Source organism: Girardinichthys multiradiatus, chromosome 1, assembly GCF_021462225.1.
Source record: "Girardinichthys multiradiatus isolate DD_20200921_A chromosome 1, DD_fGirMul_XY1, whole genome shotgun sequence".
NCBI lineage: Eukaryota > Metazoa > Chordata > Actinopteri > Cyprinodontiformes > Goodeidae > Girardinichthys > Girardinichthys multiradiatus.
The window spans coordinates 9,119,250-9,139,859 of NC_061794.1; the positions used below are offsets into that span (position 1 = coordinate 9,119,250).

Sequence of the window (20,610 nt, forward strand, 5' to 3'; positions counted from 1 at the left end):
CCTTATGATGTCATATGTTTTGCAAAACGCACCAGTCCCTCCTGGAGCAAAACACTCACACAATATAATGCTTTGTCTCCAATACTTCACAGTAGGGATGGTGTTCTCAGGCTTCCAAACTTCCCCCTCTTTTACCTCCAAATGTAACAATGGTCATCATGGCTGATAACTTTGAATTGGTTTGCATGGCGCCACAGTGGTTGTGCCCAAAACGAAAGGTCTTTGTCCGTGAGTATATTTGCAGGTTGTAATCTGGCTTTATATTTGCTTTTGTAATGGCTTCTATCTGTCTGAGTGGCTTTTCAGTCATGATGATACGTGACTCATTTAATGACACACTCTTACCAGCTTCAGCCAGCATCTTCATATGATCTTTTGCTCTAGGGTTGATACCTAAATTTCACACCAAAACACATTCATCACTGTGAGATGGAACCTATCTCCTTTCTCAACAGCATGATGGCTGGACATTCCTATGCGGTTTATTTTTGCATATACGTATTTGAACAGATTAACTTGGAACGTTCAGCAATCTGGTAATTGTCTCCAAAGATGAACCAGACTTATTGAGGTCCACAATTCTCCTCCTCCTTTGCCTAATTTCTTTAAAATTGTTCATGGTGTTACAACCGGAAGCATTTTACAAAGCCATGATATTATTATTTGGGCTTTCCCAAGTTCTTTAAAGGCATTCACAGTGTGAACTACTATGGTGTAATATAAAATCCTTGAAGAACTGATACCAGACAAATAAATAAAAATAATTAAGGAACAATTAAGACTAATGTTGAATTAGGTCTTTACTTACCTTTGTTGTCTGTTTGCAGATCATCAAGATAGAAATCTGTCTGTCGGTTTCCCAGGACAAAGGCCAGGAATGAGAGGATGAGGGCGTCGAGGATGCCCATGATGGCCAGCATGTAGGCCCAGCGAACTGAGCAATCACCCAGGGAGTATTTCCCTGAATGCTCCCCACACATATCCCGGATCACTTCTGCATCCCATCCGTCTGGGAAGATCATGCAACCCAGCACCAGGCACACTCCTGAGCAGGGGAATAGGAGGGAGAGAACATTACTTATGTTAAAATGCCAACAAGGATTTGAGTAACAAATGAACGACAATGATCCTAAAACGTTTCTCTTTCATACATAGTTGTGTTAAATGTGCAGTTCTTTTCAAGCCAAGCTTTAAATAAACTAGAATGAAATTATGTATTTTCTAATTCTAAAAAAAGGTTTTTGTCCATCAGTCTAGCTGTGGTCAAATTGTAATGCAAAAATTATAAAGATATAAGATTAAAAGATAAATTATTCAGTTCCCACAATAATTATTTGTTCTGTCATACAAATTGTTCTAGTAATGTGAATGTTGTTTATGTGGAAAATCAGTTTTCAAATAATTGACAACTCATATACAAACACAGTATTGTGCATCTGCCTTTTCTTTAAATTAGCAAGCTAGCTCTATAGAAAGGGCCTAACTGGGGCCCCATCCCAGGCCACCATTGCTTTGGGGCCTCAAAACAAGTTTAATTTTTTTTATAGAAGATTTTTATAGACCTACACCCCTTGGGAGCACTCATATGTTATTAAAATGTAATTCCCAGGCAGCTGATCTTTAAATGTGAAAAATAAAAGCAAGCGAGATTCTGACATCATGGCAAAACATTACATACCCCATCCTGATGCAGCATACTGGAAATTTCACAACTTTGTTCCTTATTTTCATGCACTATTCAGAATAATCCTTCCCATAGAAAGTACCCCTGGATCAGTGCTTCTGTGTTCTGACTTGAAATCTTTGATTCGATTGAATTGACTTTTTAAAGTTACCCATCTTTCATACAATGCACCAGGAAACAACACTTTCCAATTATTTTTACCTCTGCCTTCCTCCCTCCCTGTTGGATGGAGTAAGGGGGAGTCAGGTTTAGCCTAAACTGCCTCAGTTATGATTGAGGTGCAAACACACCCTCCATTTCTGCTACGTGCGTGACCTCTTCTCTTTTCCAATGGTTATAATCAGTCTGACAGAGAGAGAGGTACCCCCAATCCTTGTGGTTTTTAGTATAACAATGGCCACCAGTGGGCTCTAGATGGACACACTTTATCAGTTTATTATTTTACTTAGGACCCCTACACATAGCCCATTCAAAAATGGCCAAACTCTAACACTCAGTAGTTTAATCTAACCTCCCCAACAACCCTATACCATTCCAAACCCTTTGTGAAGTGCCTTGAGACGACGTGTTGTGAATTGGCGCTATATAAATAAACTGAATTGAATTGATCATATTTTGTCCAATAGCTATGTTTAATATTGCCAACTTTACTAGGAGCTTAGTTTGATACTAACTTTAAAGGTTATATCACTACTTGCGGCTAAAGAACAATTTAATTTTAATTTTCAAAATATCTTTGCCTGAAAGAAATTGATTGGTAAATGATTGTCATGGTTACATGAAGAAGCCGAGTGACTGTCAATACGTTCATCTTAACTCTCATGGCTATTAAAATAATAAACAAATGTTAAATATAACGGTTAGATTTAACACAGACAAGTGTAAAATAACTTTGACATAACTGTACTCTTTGGTGTTGTATTATGTTATCAGCAGCTGGAAGAACTGTTGATTTTGATCTTATGACATGTTTGTCTTTTTAATCTTTATGTTAACACCATGACATAATTAAACTGGGATTTTTTTAACCAAGGTTATCATACTATGATTGTTTCATTCCCACTTATGTGTAGTGAGGTGTAAAAAATAAATAATATTTAGTTTTCTGTAACTCCTTCCATAAAGATATTTGAACAAATATTCTTTAAATGTTCAAATCAAGGCACATAACCACTAAAAACCAGACATGCACATGCTTACAGTTTAGAAAAAGAGACAGCAAATTCCCAAAGGAAGGGTCCAGACAAGATTTAAACTGAAGATTGGAAGTGTTTATATTTAAAATATTGCAGTCATATTACACACATATATAAATATCCTAACTCTGAACATTCTGTTATTATATGCAACCTAAGTCCTTTGATTTACTTTTGATATGTGGCTCAAAACGCTCTCTACTAAGTGAATTAGTAGCACTAAGTGCTTGGATGCTTTCTCGACTTGCTCTTTGTTTGCTTGCATACTTTTACTCTTAACTTCTTATCTCTCAGCCAAATACTACAGAAAAGTTGGACTAAAATACTTTAAATCACTAATGCTGACAATCACAGGATTTTTCAAGGATTTTTTTATTTGAATCGGTTTTGAGAGAAGGACCAGACAGCATTAGGAGCAGCTGCACTTTTCATGGCAACACAATATTCAGCACAATTTTCCATTTTCCATTTTACACAGATGACCATGGAAAACATCTCCAGAAAACAGCAGTAATGGAAATTAAAATTCATTAATTTGAAGTAAATATGGAGGTAAATGCTGGGTATAGAAATGATAGGACCCTACTGATGATTCAAAACAGTGATAACACTGACAAACAGGTAACTAGCACCATCAAGAAACAGCATGCTTATTTAAATGAGAAGAAATTGTCCAAATGTCTTCCCTAGAAAAGTCTCGGCACAAAGCCAAAGGATAAATCCCTTCAGAACTGGGAAGACGGCTAACAGGAAGATCCCTGTATCTAGATGAAACAGCCCGGCTGGGACTGCAGAGAAATGTCTCTTCAACCCCAACACCAAGAAGAAAACAGTAGCGGACTGTCGTCACAATAAATGATAGGAGCAAACTAATTGAAAACATACAAATTCTACTAGAAAACATGTTTGCTCCACTTGTGCTAGACTGACTTCCCAATGGAAAGCTCATCTTCAAACACTAGCGATAGGTATGAGAACAGATTGCTCTCTTAACAGTTTCCTCCTAAATGGCTTCAGGAAGAACCAGCCACCAGGCCACAAACCCTAAAAGTGGGTGACGTAGCCGTGACTAAAGTACTTTTTGTCAATAACATGGTATCTGATATCTTAGAGAAAAAAATCAATGTTCATGGATGAGCATCTAACAGTGAAAAACATTCACACAGGAGCCCTTGATGTGGTGAAGGAAAACTCAGAAATTTTGAAGGAAGATTTTAATAATTTTCTTAACAAAGTTCAAGGTCTCAATAAGGTGTTTTTCAGTGGAACTCTACTGTCAGTTTATCGTGGAGATGAGAGATTTAGCAGACTGCTGATGCTCAACAGTAGCTTAAAAAAAAGCATGTGCTACAAAGTCAGTGAACTTTGCCAACAATTTTAACATTGCACACTTCCAACATTTTATATTCTGTGAATAAGACACCAGAAGCCTCTGCCACATACAGAAGATGACAAGAAAGTTCACAACAACTGATTAGGCGGTGTCCTGAAGGACAACTGCATCCTTTTGAGATAAGGATGGACCATGGAGGACAGATGACCCAGAAAGTGACTTTTACATCACTACAATAAGTGTAATCTCTCCCCAGAATCCTATATTATTATCTTATATTATATCATATCATATGTGTAAATATGTATGCTTATTTGTCTTTTTTTCACTAAAATTCCCCCAGATGGAGACCAGTTTTGATGATACACAGGGTGATTGACATGACCAAACTTTGCCTACGTTCACACTGCAGCTTAAAGTGACCCAAATCTGATTTTTTTGCGATTTTTTTATGCGACCTGTATCCAAACCTTTCATGACAGCCTGAACGACACAGATCCGTTTTTGTTTTTTAAATGCGACCCAGGCCACTTGGATATGTGGTCCTACATCCGATACGTATTTGATCTTTTCAAATGCAACCTGCGTTTGTACGGCCAGGTCGTATACATCCGACCTGTACGTCATTGATACTCGACAAACGTCACTATTCTGGGTTCTGCCACGTGGAAGCGAGAAGAAAAATTTGCACATAAAGGTTGCCTTTGTCATTCGAAAATTATGAATGAAGTCCGTATCAATAAAGCCGCTCACATCACTATCCCAACACTGCTGGCTTCAACTCCCAACCCACATGTTTCTCTGTACCAACGTTGCTACCACTGCCCTACAAAATGCCATGGCCAAAAACCTGGCTCTCTTTCTTTTCGATTTTCTTAAAAATACTGCGTTGTTAATTTGCTGGCTCCGGTTGGAAAACAACTTAAAAATCGCTAAATACAGGCCAACATTTCCATCCATATTTACTTCCGCAAACACTAAGCAGGCTCGTTACATGTGACGTCATTGCGTCGTCTACTGTGCATGCGGGACACTTGAGTTGTATGAATGCGTTCACACAGGAGATCACTACAAGTCTAATTTATTTGGAAATGTGAACGACCATGCAAGGAAATCGGATTTCACCAAAAAATCGGAATTGAGCATTAAGACCCGCAGTGTGAACCTAGTCTTGATGTCATATGTAGAAGGAGTCCTGCAACGGAAATCAGCAGTTTTATTACCAGATTTCCTTTCATGGAGGTGAAAAACATATTTGGCACAGTTTGGACACATTTGGCTAAAATGCCAGAATGCCAAAATGCCAGCTCCACCTGGTACATTGCCCACTAAAACCTTTGTGGAGCAAATGTGCTTCAACTGATTCAGTCCAAATTTGCTGCAGTTATAGTCAAGATGTCGATGAATAACAATCTGAGGATTCTCCTAGGTTTTCAAAAGTTTTTTCATGGTGTTTTGTAATGTTCACTTTAAAAAAAGTGGCGAGGCCCAAACAAAATCTATTTTTTTCTCTGCTTAACCACAAACAAATCAGACATAGTTGCAACAGTGGTACCACTGGAAGCAATATTCTATTCTGTCTCAAATTTTTTCAGGTGCCAGAAGTTTGCATTTAGACTTTATAACTGTGGAGCTATTCCTGATTTATTCCAGTTATGAAATGTAGGCAGAAATTGCTTCTAAAACCCCTAGGGCTTAACAGGTTAAAGATTTGTTGTCATTATATCAACCTTCTAGACCACTCGTGTCTTCTGGCAGAAGTCTACTCTCCATTCCCAGGAACAGAATCAAACATGGAGATACAGCATTCAATTCTTATGCTCCCCAAAACATGAACACATTTCCAGAAAACTAAAACATGCTGAATGTTTGAGCTTTTAAATCCTCAAAAACATAATTAATTTCAGTCTGTAGTCCACTTTTCCTTACTTTCCTTTACTATGCTAATGCTACATACTTTATGTGTTTTCTTATCTTATATTTCCATCAAGTAAAGCATTTTGAATTGTCTTGATGAGATGTGCTATACAAATAAACTTCCCTTGCTATGCCTAGAGTAGAATCACATTAAGAACAAAGCAAATAGCCCAACTGCAATTTTCCACAGTAGACAGCAAAACAAATCTGGTCTCAACTTCTTTGTTTCCTGCAATTGCTATTCCTATTTATTCTGCATGGAGTGAGATTCAGGAAATGCTTTGACATGGCTGAAAATATGAGGGTTGGTGGTGCTTGTTAGGTACACCTGTCTACTGAACAGCATGCAGAAGACACCTGCATTCAAGTGGGACAGAATGCAGAAAATATGCATTGCAGATTACTCTTCTTTTCTTTACAGCAGGTCGAGAACAGCAAATGAAGCTATCCATAGTGTTAACTTGTCAGGCTCTATTAATACATGGATCTAAATGGAGCCATAATGACCAAGAGTGAGTGGAAGGCAACACACAGGTCAGCAGAAAAAAAGGATGAAGCACGAACTCTTACAGTGTGAAAAACTGAGAGAAATAGATCACTTCCAAAATCGAAGTGTTGACAACACACACTGTAAACCCCTTCAGGGAAATGAATGTATGCATTTTCAACGCTACAACAGAGAGGGTAATCCATATTTTACACCAGCTCATTCATCAAAGTCTGTATCACCAGGGAGCTGATTTTGCCATATTCTGTGCTCGCCAGCACTGTTTAACTAGCAGTCATCGTGTGCCCCGGGGGGCTGTAAGTAAAGCAGTGGGTACATGGAGAGATGGAACATGCGTAGTAAATGTCTCACCAGATCTTCCTTTTAGACCAGTCACGTCTTTTCTACAGGCAATATCTTTAGTGGTACACACTCAAAGCCACTCAAATTTAGCCAAGTCAGCGGTTTAATGCTTCATTCCCATAAATGTTAGAAGGGTGATGTCTGGAGCTCAGCTGTCTGGAGCTCAGCTGTCTGGAGCTCAGTTGAGATAATTGTAGGTGCTCTGAATGCACTGAATGATATTCAGCAGCTTAAAACCCTGCAGTGTAATATTAGACTGTACTGTGCGTTTCTTTTTACAAACTTTAAACTGACTTTAGACTGTCAGATTATGAGTTCCCAGTTGGTGAAACCAAAAAAAAAAAAAAAACTCCCCCTTAATTTGGAACTCCGACAGAAAAAATTCAAGGCTGCAGCGTAGCTTACATTTCAGAATCCAATATGGCTGTTGTGCATATGAAACCTAGTGGAAGTTGTAGGTATCAGCTATTTATTTGTAGTTAAGAAGATTTTATTATAATAACCTCAATTTGTGAAAATGGCTCTTCATTCTTAAAATACGTAAAATGAAAAGGAATGTATTGTCATAGGCTTGCATAGCTAGTTGTACTAGCCACCAAAACAAACAGCAAATCTCACTGCTTTCCGACCTGCAGCTAGAATGAGCTCAACTTGGTGATGCCATTCCCAGCTTGGTGCTCCGACTCCCGAAACAATTTAAAGGCACTTTAAGGTTGTACAAAGATCAATGTGTTGATGCTTCGATTGCAAACACAACTTAGCCTAAATATATGCTTCAGACCTAATATTCAGCAATCTCTTTTTTATTAGCAAAACACCCCATTTTTCACAAGTTCAGACAAGGATCAGGCAGGGGACGGCAGTATACCACCATTTTTAAAAAAGATCACTGTAACAAATCCCAGTGTGGCGTTTGCTTGGAGACAAGCACTGCAATCACTTCCTCAAGGTTATGGTGTTTTGAAATTAGGGCTGGTAATAAGCTACACGCGTTATCATGTTCATTGGTGAAATTAACAGCCTAAACAGGATTGCTACTGGAGCAAATAACCCGGGTAATTCACCAGCTAGGAAGAGCTGGTCAGACTCTTTCCTATATAATGGCATAGCATTTCGTTACTATGTATTTGGCCCTGTAACATATACGAGTGGATCAACAGATAGGCCTTACCGCCATAGCTTAATGCGCCATAAATATCGCACCTGCACAACTGCTATAGTACTGACACAAATGTGACTGAATTGTCACAGGAATGACCCAGTCATAACATTACTCTATCTTACTCTATGCTAGGTATGTACTGATGAAGATTCACTCACCTGGCATTGCAGGTGCTTTAAAGGTTAACACAGAGACACACAGGTCAAATTGCCATGCATGCACACACTCATGTAAGTAGAATTTAGAAAGACTAATTAACCTAATAGTCATGGTTTTGGACTATGGGAATAGGTCAGAGTACCTGGAGACAGCCCACCCGGGCACAGGGAGAACACACAGACTCCATACTCCACAAGCTAGGAATCGAACCCAGAACCTTCTTCCTCTAAGGCAACAGTGCCGCGCTAACTGTGCCACTGTGCTGCAGACGTCAACATTGTAACAAAGTAAAGAAAAATTGATGCACAAAAATAACTTTTTTAGGACATGCCAATGCTCACAGCAAAACCATGATTGCAGTTATAGGTATTTCCTGTAAGGGATGCAATCTAGTTATCGTTAGCCTCATAGCATAATTGCCTAAGTTGTACTTTTGCAAATAAGACTTGGTAATTATACCATTAAGCTAATGCTATGTAACACTGAGTTTTGGTGCACTTTTCTAGCAGCTTAGAATATAGGACAAGTTAAGATATTTTACTGTGGCAGTAACCTGCAGTACAGTTTAATAATTAAAACACATACAGTCAGTCATTTTCTACCGCTTATTCCATAGTGGGTCACAGGGGAGCTGGTGCCTATCTCCAGCAGTCTATGGGTGAGAGGCAGGGTACAACCTGGACAGGTCGCCAGTCCATTGCAGGGCAACACACAAACAACCATGCACACACTCGTTCATACACCTAAGGGCAATTTAGAGTTACCAATTAACCTAACAGGCATGTCTTTGGACTGTGGGAGGAAGCCGGAGTACCCGGTGAGAACCCACGCATGCACAGGGAGAACATGCAAACTCCATGCAGAAAGACCCCCAGTCGGGAATCAAACCCAGGACCTTCTTGCTGCAAGGCAACAGTGCTACCAACTGCGCCACCGTGCAGCCCTAAAACACTTACAGTTCAAGTGAAAAGTTTAACTATCTACATTAGAGAAGGTTTACAATCACGGTGGACTGACAGTGTGCCAAGTGATATGCCTTCAAGTTCAACTGCTGCTTTGCAGCTGGCCACTTTGACGAGCCAAATGCCTTGCGGAGAACGTTTTAGGCTCAGATAAAGATAAAGATTTGGACCCTTTTGACATGACGATGATCCATTGAAAATGGGACATTTTTCTGTTTCTGTTAATTCATCTACATGACAACGTTTTAAATACAATCTCTCTTCACACAGCAACAGCAGAGATGCGAAAATGATATAATTCCCCTGCCATGCCACTAGTTGGCGGTATGTTCCTTGAAATTCAGCAACATGTGCAAACACTTCCTGCTTACAAAAAGGGGGAAATATTTGTACTTTGTTGGAAAACAGTCATTAGATTCTAAAGAGTCAGCAGCACAGGTACTCTGCAATCTGCCATTGATATTGTTGATATCTTTTTCTTCTGTGGGTTTTAAACTGGTCGGCAGTCGTTATGTTGTGTGATTACACATTCATTTTTACTGATTTTAGTCATACCGCATATGAGCCCAGGCTTCTCTTATAAGAAACATTACATTTTTCCCGTCTACACGACAACTGAGACCAAGACGTTTTAAAGCATTACACTCTGGAACCTGTTCTCAAATTGGGCCCTTTTCAAAGAAAACGTGTGCTGTTGCTGTGTAAACCAACAGTAGAAATGCAACTACACTTTTGGTCAAGGTACAGCTTTAAACATGGTGGCATCGTGATATTGGACTGCTTCACTGGCAGTTAAACTGGTGCACAAAATGGTTGTAGTATAAAAAAGTGATATACCTCAAAATTTTCATTTCAACCTCAAATCAACAGCTAGATGATTGAAACCTGAATAAAATTGGATGTTCCAACAGGACCAAGATTTTAAGCATGTCAGAACTAGTTTTGGAAAGTGTAACACTGGTTCATATTGAGCGTCTGTGCAGCGCAGTGGTTAAGACCTCAGTCCTATTGAAAATGTCATGAACTACACTTAGAAGCTGAGTTTGTGCCATGAAACCAAACAATGACAATGAGCTGTACCATTTCTGATCAGAAGAGAGTGTAAATATCCAGCCAGAATTATGCCAGAAGCTTCATGACGTCTACAGAAAGTGAGTGGTTGGGGTGCAGCTTGCTTAGAATCATTTTATCCAAATATTTGGTTGTGAGTATACGTATCTTAAAACCAACATGTGTAAATGTGTGTTGATTAGAAAAATGACAAAGAAATTTGTGCCCCAAACACTGGTTTATAAAAGCCGTTGAAGTTGCATTTTCTGTAATCACCTTGCAAAAACAATAGTTTGAATAAAGAATTAAAAGCCTTTTAAGCATATAAGGATGTTTATAGGTACATATTAGCTTCTGAAAAGACCTGTAAATCTACAGAGCTATATGTTGGAATTATGATTATTGATTAATCAATATTTATCAATAATCATAATAAAGAATTCATAATTTGAGGGAATTAATTTCTTAACCAAAAATCCTCATTTATGAATCGAAACCAGAGATGTCTTCTGGTGTTGTAATTGTGGCTCAACGCCTTTGATAATTACAATGGTTAAATACCCAGTAATAACTGATAACTATTACCAGATATGTCACCGTTTAATCGACTGTTTCTGCCGAAACGTTTGGAACTTTAACCTTATTTTGACTGACAAATCACAGTTGCACAAAATAAGCACAAAACACCTTCTCTTTATCTACATGAAAATGTATTAAACCAATCAGTCTGATACAATCAGCTCTTCGATCCAATAATCTTCACCTACTCAAACATGCAAAGTTCTACACAAAAGGGCAAATATCTAACTAAACAAAATAAAACAAAACAGCAGTGGGTGTGTATGAGATCAAACCCGCAGTTATGGCAGTTATGGCAAAAAAATAAAAGGGGAATATGGTTGAACGAAGCTTTGGGTGCGCCCCTCCCAAAGTGTAGCTCAGTGGGACACGGGCAGTCATAAACCTTCCCCCAGCAAGGTTGTAAAACTCAGCCCACACAAAGGATCATAAACCCTTTTGACGGCAAACCAGTAAAACATGAAGTTTAAGACAAAGAAAATGGTTAATTTTCACCATAAGGTTATTATAGTGGTCCAGTTTCACAGCGCACCTGCGCGCAGATGTTCGCACAGTGAAAGCACACTTTCGGTCTCCGAAAGTACCAGCAAGTTTCAAAACAATGGCATGCACATACAATTCAGAACACATTAGACTCTAAATGGCGACTCTAATCGCACTAAAACCTCCTCTACCCTGCCCAGACTATTTCTAAGAAAGAAATAAAAATAAAGGATGGGTTTTACTTGTCGTTGTCTCCTGTCAGTAGAGGGAGAGAGAAGGAAGGGGAAGGTTGGAAGTTAACGTGCGTCCACAGTTAACTTCAGGAAGAGCGGTCAATATTCGTCCTCTGGCCTCCTTGGCAAAAGGGGAAAATATGATCTGACAGTCAGGGGTCGACTGGACAAAGCAAGGTGGCGATCCGTCTCCTTGAAACTCCGTGGTTTTTTTTGGTTACGTGTTAAGCTCACCTCTTCGATCGGCAAAGTGAAATTTCTGGCCTTCTTATTCCAGAAACCTCTTTTGTGAATTTTTCGTTGGCCAACGAAGGAGAATAAATGAAGTCCACTTGGGACTCTTCTCCAGAAATTGATGCGCTTCAGTTGCTGGTCCGGTTTCCAGCGTGAAAAGCAGCTTCTTTCGAATGTTCGCCTTCCTATATTACCTCCTGTGACATCAGACCTGGGACGGCCCCGTCATATCAGCCGCAGTGGCCGCTGGGTTTTGTAGGACAGACTATCCTGCGGTACAAAATGGCCGATGACGTTGGAAAGGCATACTGGCGTCCAGCAACGTGCAAATGGTCCAATATTCAGCAAACAAGTGGTCCAACATATAGGATAGATGTTAAAAACTGGGTGAAAATAATTATAAAGGTGGGAATTTTAACAATTAAAATGAAGTCGATTAATCATAAGCCTCCACTATCTAATATTGGTGATTCCCACTGAACCTGTTTTTTTACTTACTGACAAGCCATTATAAGAAAATGGTGGGCGGTGAACTCATGGCAACAGATGAAGGAGGATATGAGATTAGTCACCACCTCACTGTGTAAACATGCAAACACAAGGAGTCCTATTTTAGGCTGAGATGTACACCATTTCAAACTGTGGCCGCTGCTCCGACAATATGATCGCTGGTGTAATAAGAGTATGTAATGGGAGAATATAATGACGCTAATACAGTAAGTAATTAGAGAAAGCAAGAGCAAAGGAAGGAGCTATCATGGGAAATCATCATGTTATTAGCTTTTTTTATGACCTTTATGCGAGATATTAGCCATGATGAGTGAAGATAAAATCATTAACGCAGTAATGAGCATCATGTAGCATGTTTTATGGATTTTTGATGGATGGGCCTCCTCCTGGCATCAAACTCATCCAAAGTTTATTGTGTGGGCTTTTTGCAAACAGGGTTTGAGAACAACACAAAAAAGGTTTGGTGGTTTAAATGTTTCAGCTTGATGGCAACTCATTTATCAGTTATTTCCCTTCGTAGTAACTGTTGTTTATGGCGTTTAATTAATCCAAGCGGTAGATGCTACGATTTCATGTGTTCATGAGTGCAAATTACACTGTGTGAGTCGGGAAATATCAAGGTCAGGTTCTCTCTGTCTGCACTAATACCCAAATCCAAGGTAATTACAGTAATATTACAGTATGTAAAAACTGCAACAGTCAGGATATTCACACTAACAACAATTTATAACAACAGTGCCACAATAAAGTATTCACACCGTTCATTTGAGTTATTCTAAAATGGATTTGAATATTTTTATTTTGCAAAGATTACACCTGATGTAAAGGCAAAAATTGATTTTTAGAAAGATGTGCTTTGTTTTTGTTTTTTACTGAAAGTTTGTTAATCCAGTGAATTCATAGTTTTAATATTTTCTTAAAGCGCTTTGGTAGAAATCACAACCTGATGTTTTCTTGGGTATGTCTTTGTAAGCCTGGCACACCTGCTTTTGCATATGTTCTCAATTTCTTCTCCGCAGTTCCACTCAAGCGACATTCAGTAGCCGATAGAAGACATTCACAAGCTCCTGAAGCCACACCTTTGTTATATTGGCTGTGTACTTCATATTAGTGTCATGTTAGTGTTTTGCTGCAGAAAAACATTCCTACAGCATGATGCTGCCACTATGATGTTTCACAGGAAGGATGGTGTTAGCCAGATCACGAGTAGCCCAAAAAGACTTGTTATGTTTTAGCAATTGTTCACCTTTTGGATGGTTCTCCTATCTCTACTAAGGAACAATTGAGCGGCAACTGGGTTGTTGGTCACCTTTCTTACCAACCATCTTGGACAGGTTCTTGTCGTTCCGAACCACAGAGTCTTTTGGAAAGTTCATTGCTGCCAAATTATTTGCACCCTTCCCCAGATTTGTGCCTTAACACAATACAGTAGAGCTAGAGATCTACAGAACATTCCTTTAGCCAACCCTTGCTTGGTTTCAGCCATAATATACATGTCAACTGTAAGACCTAATAAAAACAACCAATGTTTAATCAACTGAATTTAGCAAAGGTGGACTACGATCAATTATAGAACTATCGCCAAGATGATCAGTGGAAACCAGATGCACATAAGCTCTGTTTAAACAAAGATGTCTGAAAACTTGTTTTTACTTTGGTATTATGAGCTCCTTTGTGTAGATTATTTTTAAAGAAAGCTAATCACAGATAGTCTTTAGAATAAGTGTGTAACGTAACAAAATGTGAAAAGAAAATGAAGGGGTGTGAATACTTTCTGTAATCTTTTGCTGCTTTTTATGTCTGTTGTTGATTTTCTGGTGAGAAAAGAAAGTTGTTAAAAACAATTTCCAAAGTGGAAAGTTTTAGGTGCATCAGTGTACAATTAATTTTCAGAAACAATAACAAAATGGCCTACTTCAAGCACTCCTACTACCTCTTCCTTTTCCATAAACCACATCAACAGTTGAACTGTGTTTTTGGGTTTGTCTTGACTCTGTCATCATTAGGAGCAAAACACATCAAAGGTGCATAATAAATAAAAATACACTCTAATACAAACCAATAATTCCAGTCACCACAATGAACACTGGAGCCATCTAGCAGTTGATTAGTGAACCCAAGCAAGGCGCCTTATATCGGAACCATTTTATTTATTTTTTATTAATTGAGTGTGGCTGCATTTAACAAAACATTTGACTTAAAAACACTTAACCTGAATGTGAAAAATAGCAAGTTGTTGCAGTAGCATACTTCTGCACCAGGCCATCTACCTGAGGTTTTTGAATCTGGTTTTAAATCACATCAAAGCGCTGACATCATTTTCAAACATATTAAATGCCATTTTGTCTTTTACTGACTCATGGAATTCTGTCATTTTAGTGCTTTTAAACCTCAATGCTGCTTTTGACACAGTAGACCATCGAATACTTGTTTCGTGTTTAGAGCATAAAGTTGGGATTAAAATATTAGTTTTACAATGGTTTAAAACTTTTTTGAGGAACAGAACCTATTGAGTCCAAATAGGTCATGTTTGTCTTTAGGTGCTCATGTATCAAATGTGTCCCTCATGTATCAGTTCTTAGACTTGTCATTTTTGGCCTCAACATGTTCCCTTTAGCTTCAGGTTTGAAAAAGCATGGCATCGGGTTTCATTGTCATGTGAATGAAGTTTACATATCAATAAAGTGTGATATCAGTTCTCATTTGAATGACCTTTTTAAGTATTTATAGCTGCAAAAGCACACATGGCAATACATTTTCTAAAACTAAATGAAGACAAAATACAAGTCTTATATTTTAGAATGTTTAACATCCAAGTTTTCAGCCCTTAAAGCATTAATTCGGAGCCCTGTGTCAGAAATAGAGGAGTTACTCTGTATAACAGTTGAACTTTAGCAAACAGGTTAATGCTGACTTAACAGCTGGCTTTTTTCAGTTATAAGTGACTGCAAAGGTGAAGCCATTGTTTTTCTTTTGCTGACTTTGAAAAGGTATCCGATGCCTTTATTCATTACCTTTTTGGAGTATCAGAGATCTGTCACCTGCAGTTGGTTCAAAAATGCTGCAACTCAACTTTTAACTGGTATACACAAGGAAGAACACACTGTGGGATCAACTGCCTTTGAACTTTAGGGCCTCTTCTATGTTAGCTATTTCTAAAATACTTTTAAAAAGCAATTTCCATAGATTTGAAACCTATCCAAACTGATGCTTTTTCTATATGTGATGTCTTTCTCTTCGCTATATATTTTATGTGTTCGGTAGTACTTTAGTCAAGTGTTGTTATTTTAAATCAGAAATCAGAAATCAGAAAAGCTTTATTGCCAAGTACGTTTTTGGACATACAAGGAATTTGTTTTGGCGTAGTCGGTGCAATACAGTACAAATTAAACAGTATAAACATATCTACAATATCAAATAAATATATGTGAACAGTTTTAAGTGAGTGAGAGTAAATATAACCCTAACCCTACAACAGTGCAGGTGATCATTGTGCAAGTAAAGCAGGAGTCCAAGCTGAGCGTTAATGTAACTCATAGAGTTACAAGTTACAGGTGTCCTGTCAGCAAAAAAGGGGTGGGGGGTGTGGGGGAAAGGGAGAGTGTCAGGGTGGTTTCTGGGCTTTGTTAACCAGGCTGGTGGCAGATGGGAAAAAACTGTTCTTGTGGCGTGAGGTTTTGGTCCGGATGGACCGCAGCCTCCTGCCAGAGGAGAGAGTCTCAAAGAGTCTGTGACCAGGGTGGGAGGGATCAGCCAGAATCTTCCCTGCCCGCTTCAGGGTCCTGGAGGTGTACAGTTCCTGGAGCGACAGTAGACTGCAGCCAATCACCTTCTCAGCAGACCGAATGACACGCTGCAGCCTGCGCTTATCCTTGGCTGTAGCAGCGGCGTACCAGATGGTGATGGAGGAGGTGAGGATGGACTCAATGATGGCTGTGTAGAAGTGCACCATCATAGTCTTTGGCAGGTTGAATTTCTTCAGCTGCCGCAGGAAGAACATCCTCTGCTGGGCTTTCTTGATGAGAGAGCTGATGTTTGGCTCCCACTTGAGATCCTGGGAGATGATGGTTCCCAGGAAGCGGAAAGATTCCACAGTGTCAATTGTGGAGTCACAGAGGTTGATGGGGGCAGGTGGGGCTGGGTTCTGCCTGAAGTCCACAACCATCTCCACTGTCTTTAGAGCGTTGAGCTCAAGGTTGTTCTGGCTGCACCAGTCCAACAGATGGTCCACCTCCCATCTGTACGCGGACTCGTCACCATCAGAGATGAGTCCGATCAGGGTGGTGTCGTCCACAAACTTCAGAAGCTTGACAGACTGGTGACTGGAGGTGCAGCTGTTGGTGTACAGGGAGAAGAGCAGAGGAGAGAGAACACAGCCTTGGGGGGAACCGGTGCTGATGGTCAGGGAGTCAGAGACGTGCTTCCCCAGCCTCACGCGCTGCTTCCTGTCAGGCAGGAAGTCAGTTATCCACCTGCAGGTGGAGTCGGGCACACTCAGCTGGAAGAGCTTCTCCTGTAGCAGAACTGGGACGATGGTGTTGAAGGCAGAGCTGAAATCCACAAACAGGATCCTGGCGTAGGTTCCTGTGGAGTCCAGGTGCCAGAGGATGAAGGGAAGGGCTAGGTTGACTGCATCGTCTACAGACCTGTTGGCTCTGTAGGCAAACTGCAGGGGGTCCAGGAGGGGGTCGGTGATGTCTTTGAGGTGTGAGAGCACAAGGCGCTCAAAGGACTTCATCACCACAGAGGTCAGGGCAACGGGTCTGAAGTCATTAAGCCCTGTGGTCCTTGGCTTCTTGGGAACAGGGACGATGGTGGAGGACTTGAAGCAGGCTGGCACATGACATGTCTCCAGTGAGGTGTTAAAAATGTCTGTGAAGACTGGAGACAGCTGATCAGCGCAGTGCTTCAGGCTGGCTGGTGAGACAGAATCCGGACCAGCAGCTTTCCGGGGGTTCTGTCTCCTGAAGAGTTTGTTGACGTCCCTCTCCTGGATGGAAAGAGCCGTCCTCGGCGTGGGTAGGGGGCTGGTGGGGGGGAACTTCAGGGTGGGGGTTGGAGGTGCCAAGGCCCCTCTTGAGGTTGGAGAGATGGGGTTGGTGGATTGTGGCTGCAGCTGTTGGGGGGCGTCGTGAGGGATGGTTGCAGGACTGTCCCTTTGTCTTTCAAAGCGGCAGTAGAACTTGTTCAGGTCGTTGGCGAGGCATCGGTCGTTGATGGAGTGGGGGGCTTTCGGCTTGTAGTTGGTGATTTGCTTGAGCCCTTTCCAGACAGACGCAGAGTCGTTGGCTGAGAACTGGTTTTGGAGCTTCTCAGAGTACAGTCGTTTGGCCTCTTTCACTGCCTTGCCAAACTTGTACTTTGCCTCTCTGTATATGTCTTTGTCCCCACTCCTGAAGGCCTCTTCCTTATCCAGTCTTAACCTTCTGAGTTTAGCTGTGAACCAGGGTTTGTCGTTGTTGTAACTCACCCTGGTGCATGATGGTACACAGCTGTTCTCACAGAAGCTGATGTAGGAAGTCACAGCCTCTGTGTACTCGTCCAGACTGTTGGTAGTAGTCCTGAACACATCCCAGTCTGTACAGCCTAAACACGCCTGGAGATTCTCCACAGCCTCACTGCTCCACTTCCTTGTTGTCCTCACAACAGGTTTGCAGAGCTTTAGTTTCTGCCTGTATGCAGGAATCAGGTGGACCATGATGTGGTCGGATTGGCCCAGTGCAACACGTGGGACGGCGTGATAAGCGTCTCTGATGGTGGTGTAACAGTGATCCAGAATGTTGTCCTCTCTGGTCGGACATTTTATAAACTGTCTATATTTGGGGAGTTCGTGGGTGAGATTACCTTTGTAATGCGCTGTGCGACCTGCTCGCACAGCGCATGCTTTTCCAATAAATTGACTTGACATGCATTATTAGCAAGAAGCTATGATTTTTAACTGATTAACCACACTGCAACGTTTGTTTTTGCGTTTAAACTTTTAACATGTCACAAAACTCCATGGCAAGAACATCCCAGTTCAGAGATGACACATATACACCACTGCTATGAAATTTACGTATGTACTACTCAGATGTTGCAGCAACGACTCAAAAATATATTTACTAAATCCCATGATACCTTCGCAGATGCTCTAACTGCACTGATAAAGATTCAGTCTTCATCAGGTGCAGAGTGTCTCTCGAAGCACGAGAGTACAGCCTAACTCAGTTTATAATTATCTGACAACTTGGGGGGAATCATATACTTTGTATACAGCATTGAACTTTCATCTCAAGATGATCCAACAATTACTAAATTTGGGGAAAATTATAAATAAATGAAAAATTACATGACATTATGAGAAAAAGTAAGTTGGTCCTTTGGCACAATGGCAAATTGCATGATTTACACTTTTTATACCAGTACACTCACAGTTACAAAACAGGTTTGCAACACAAAAGATACACATACTCCATATATGTGACTGGAATTCACAACACAAAAAAATGCTTTTATAATGCTTGTTTTGGCATTAGGATCATGCTACACCAGGGGAGGACTGGGGACAAAAAGTGGCCTGGGAGTTCCTGACAGACTGGCCCAATTTTAACTCCTGAGTTGAAATTGTTATGAAAAATATAGGCCTATAAATATATATACACATATAGTTACAGTGCTAATGTGACGTTTTTTTTATTCTCAGATGGTCAGTATACAGCTATATCCCAAAAAATTTTAATATTGCATAAAAGTGCAATATTTTTTGTCAGTCATTTCAGAAAGGGAAACAGTCATTCAACAGAGTAAAATATTTGACGCCTTTGTTTCTTGTAATTTTGATGACTATGCCTTACAGGTAAAGAAAACACCAAATTCAGTGTCTCAGAGAATTAGAATATCACATTAGACCAATCAAAAAAGGATGCTTTACGCACAAATGCCAAGCTTCTGAAAAGTATTCGCATTTCTATGCACTCAGTACTTCGTTAGGCCCCCTCTTGCCTGAATTACTGCATCAATGTGCCATAGCATAGAGGCGATCAGCCTGTGGCATTGCGTAGGTGTAATAGAAGCCCAGATTGATTTGCTAGCGGCCTTCGGGTCATCTGCCTTATTGAGTCTGGTGTCTCTCATCCTCTTCTTAACAACAGCCCATAGATTTTCTATGGGGTTCAGGTCAGGGGAGTTTGCTGGCCAATCAAGAACAGGAACACTATGGTCATTGAACCAGATCTTGGTACATTTCGCAGTGTGGGCTGGTGCCAAGTCCTGCTGTAAAATAAAATCAGCATCTCCATACCGCTTGTCAAAAGAAGGAAGCATGAAGTGCTCTAGAATTCCCTGGTTCATGGCTGCATTGACTGTGGACTTCAGAAACACAGTGGACCAACACCAGCAGATGACATGGCACCCCAAACCATCACTGACTGTGAAAACTTCACTATGGACTTCAAGCTATGTGGATTCTGTGCCTCTCCACTCTTCCTCCAGACTCTGGGACCTTGATTTCCAAATGAAATGCATAATTTACTTTTAACTGAAAAAAGGACTTTGGATCACTGAGCAACAGTCCAGTTCCTTTTCTCCTTAGCCCAGGTAAGACGCCTATGACGTTGTCTCTGGTAAAAGAGTGGCTTGACACGAGGAATGCGACATTTGTAGCCCATGTCTAGTATTCGTCTGTGTGTGGTGGCACTTGATGCACTGACTCCAGTCTCAGTCCACTCCTTGTGACACTTCCCTAGAATTCTTGAATGGATTTTGCTTGACAATCGTCTCAAGGCTGCAGTTCTCCCTGTTGCTATGACACTTCTTCCTTTCACTCAATTTTCTGTTAATATGCTTGGATACAGAACTCTGTGAACAACAAGCTTCTTCAGCAATGACCTTTTGTGGCTTACCCTCCTTGCGAATAGTTATGATGACTGTCTTCAGGACATCTGTCAAGTCGGCAGTCTTCCCTATGATTGTTGGCTATGACCCAGAGGGAGAAAATGTTTAAAGGCTCAGGAAACCTCTGCAGGTGTTTTGAGTTAATTAGCTGATGATGGTGTGACACCATAAGTATCCAATAAATAACTTTTTCACAGTATTCAAAGTTTCTGAGGCACTGAATTGTGGGTTTTCACTATCTGTAAGTCATAATCATCACAAGCTTGGAATATGTCACTTAATGTGTAATTAATTTATATAATATATGAGTCTCACTTTCATGCGATAACTGGCAAAACATTTTCTGTTTTTATACAATATTCTAATATTTTGGGATGTACCTG

General features: G+C 40.3%; 1 protein-coding gene across 1 annotated transcript in view; it reads right to left on the reverse strand.

Moving 5' to 3' along the window:
- The window catches only part of lhfpl4a (LHFPL tetraspan subfamily member 4a), a 72,458-nt gene that overhangs the window by 22,567 nt on the left and 29,281 nt on the right, over window positions 1-20,610 (reverse strand). Inside the window, exon 2 of the mRNA XM_047375784.1 lies at window positions 809-1,045. Coding sequence (XP_047231740.1) covers window positions 809-1,045 — 237 coding nt within the window. The remainder of the gene's footprint in view (window positions 1-808; window positions 1,046-20,610) is intronic.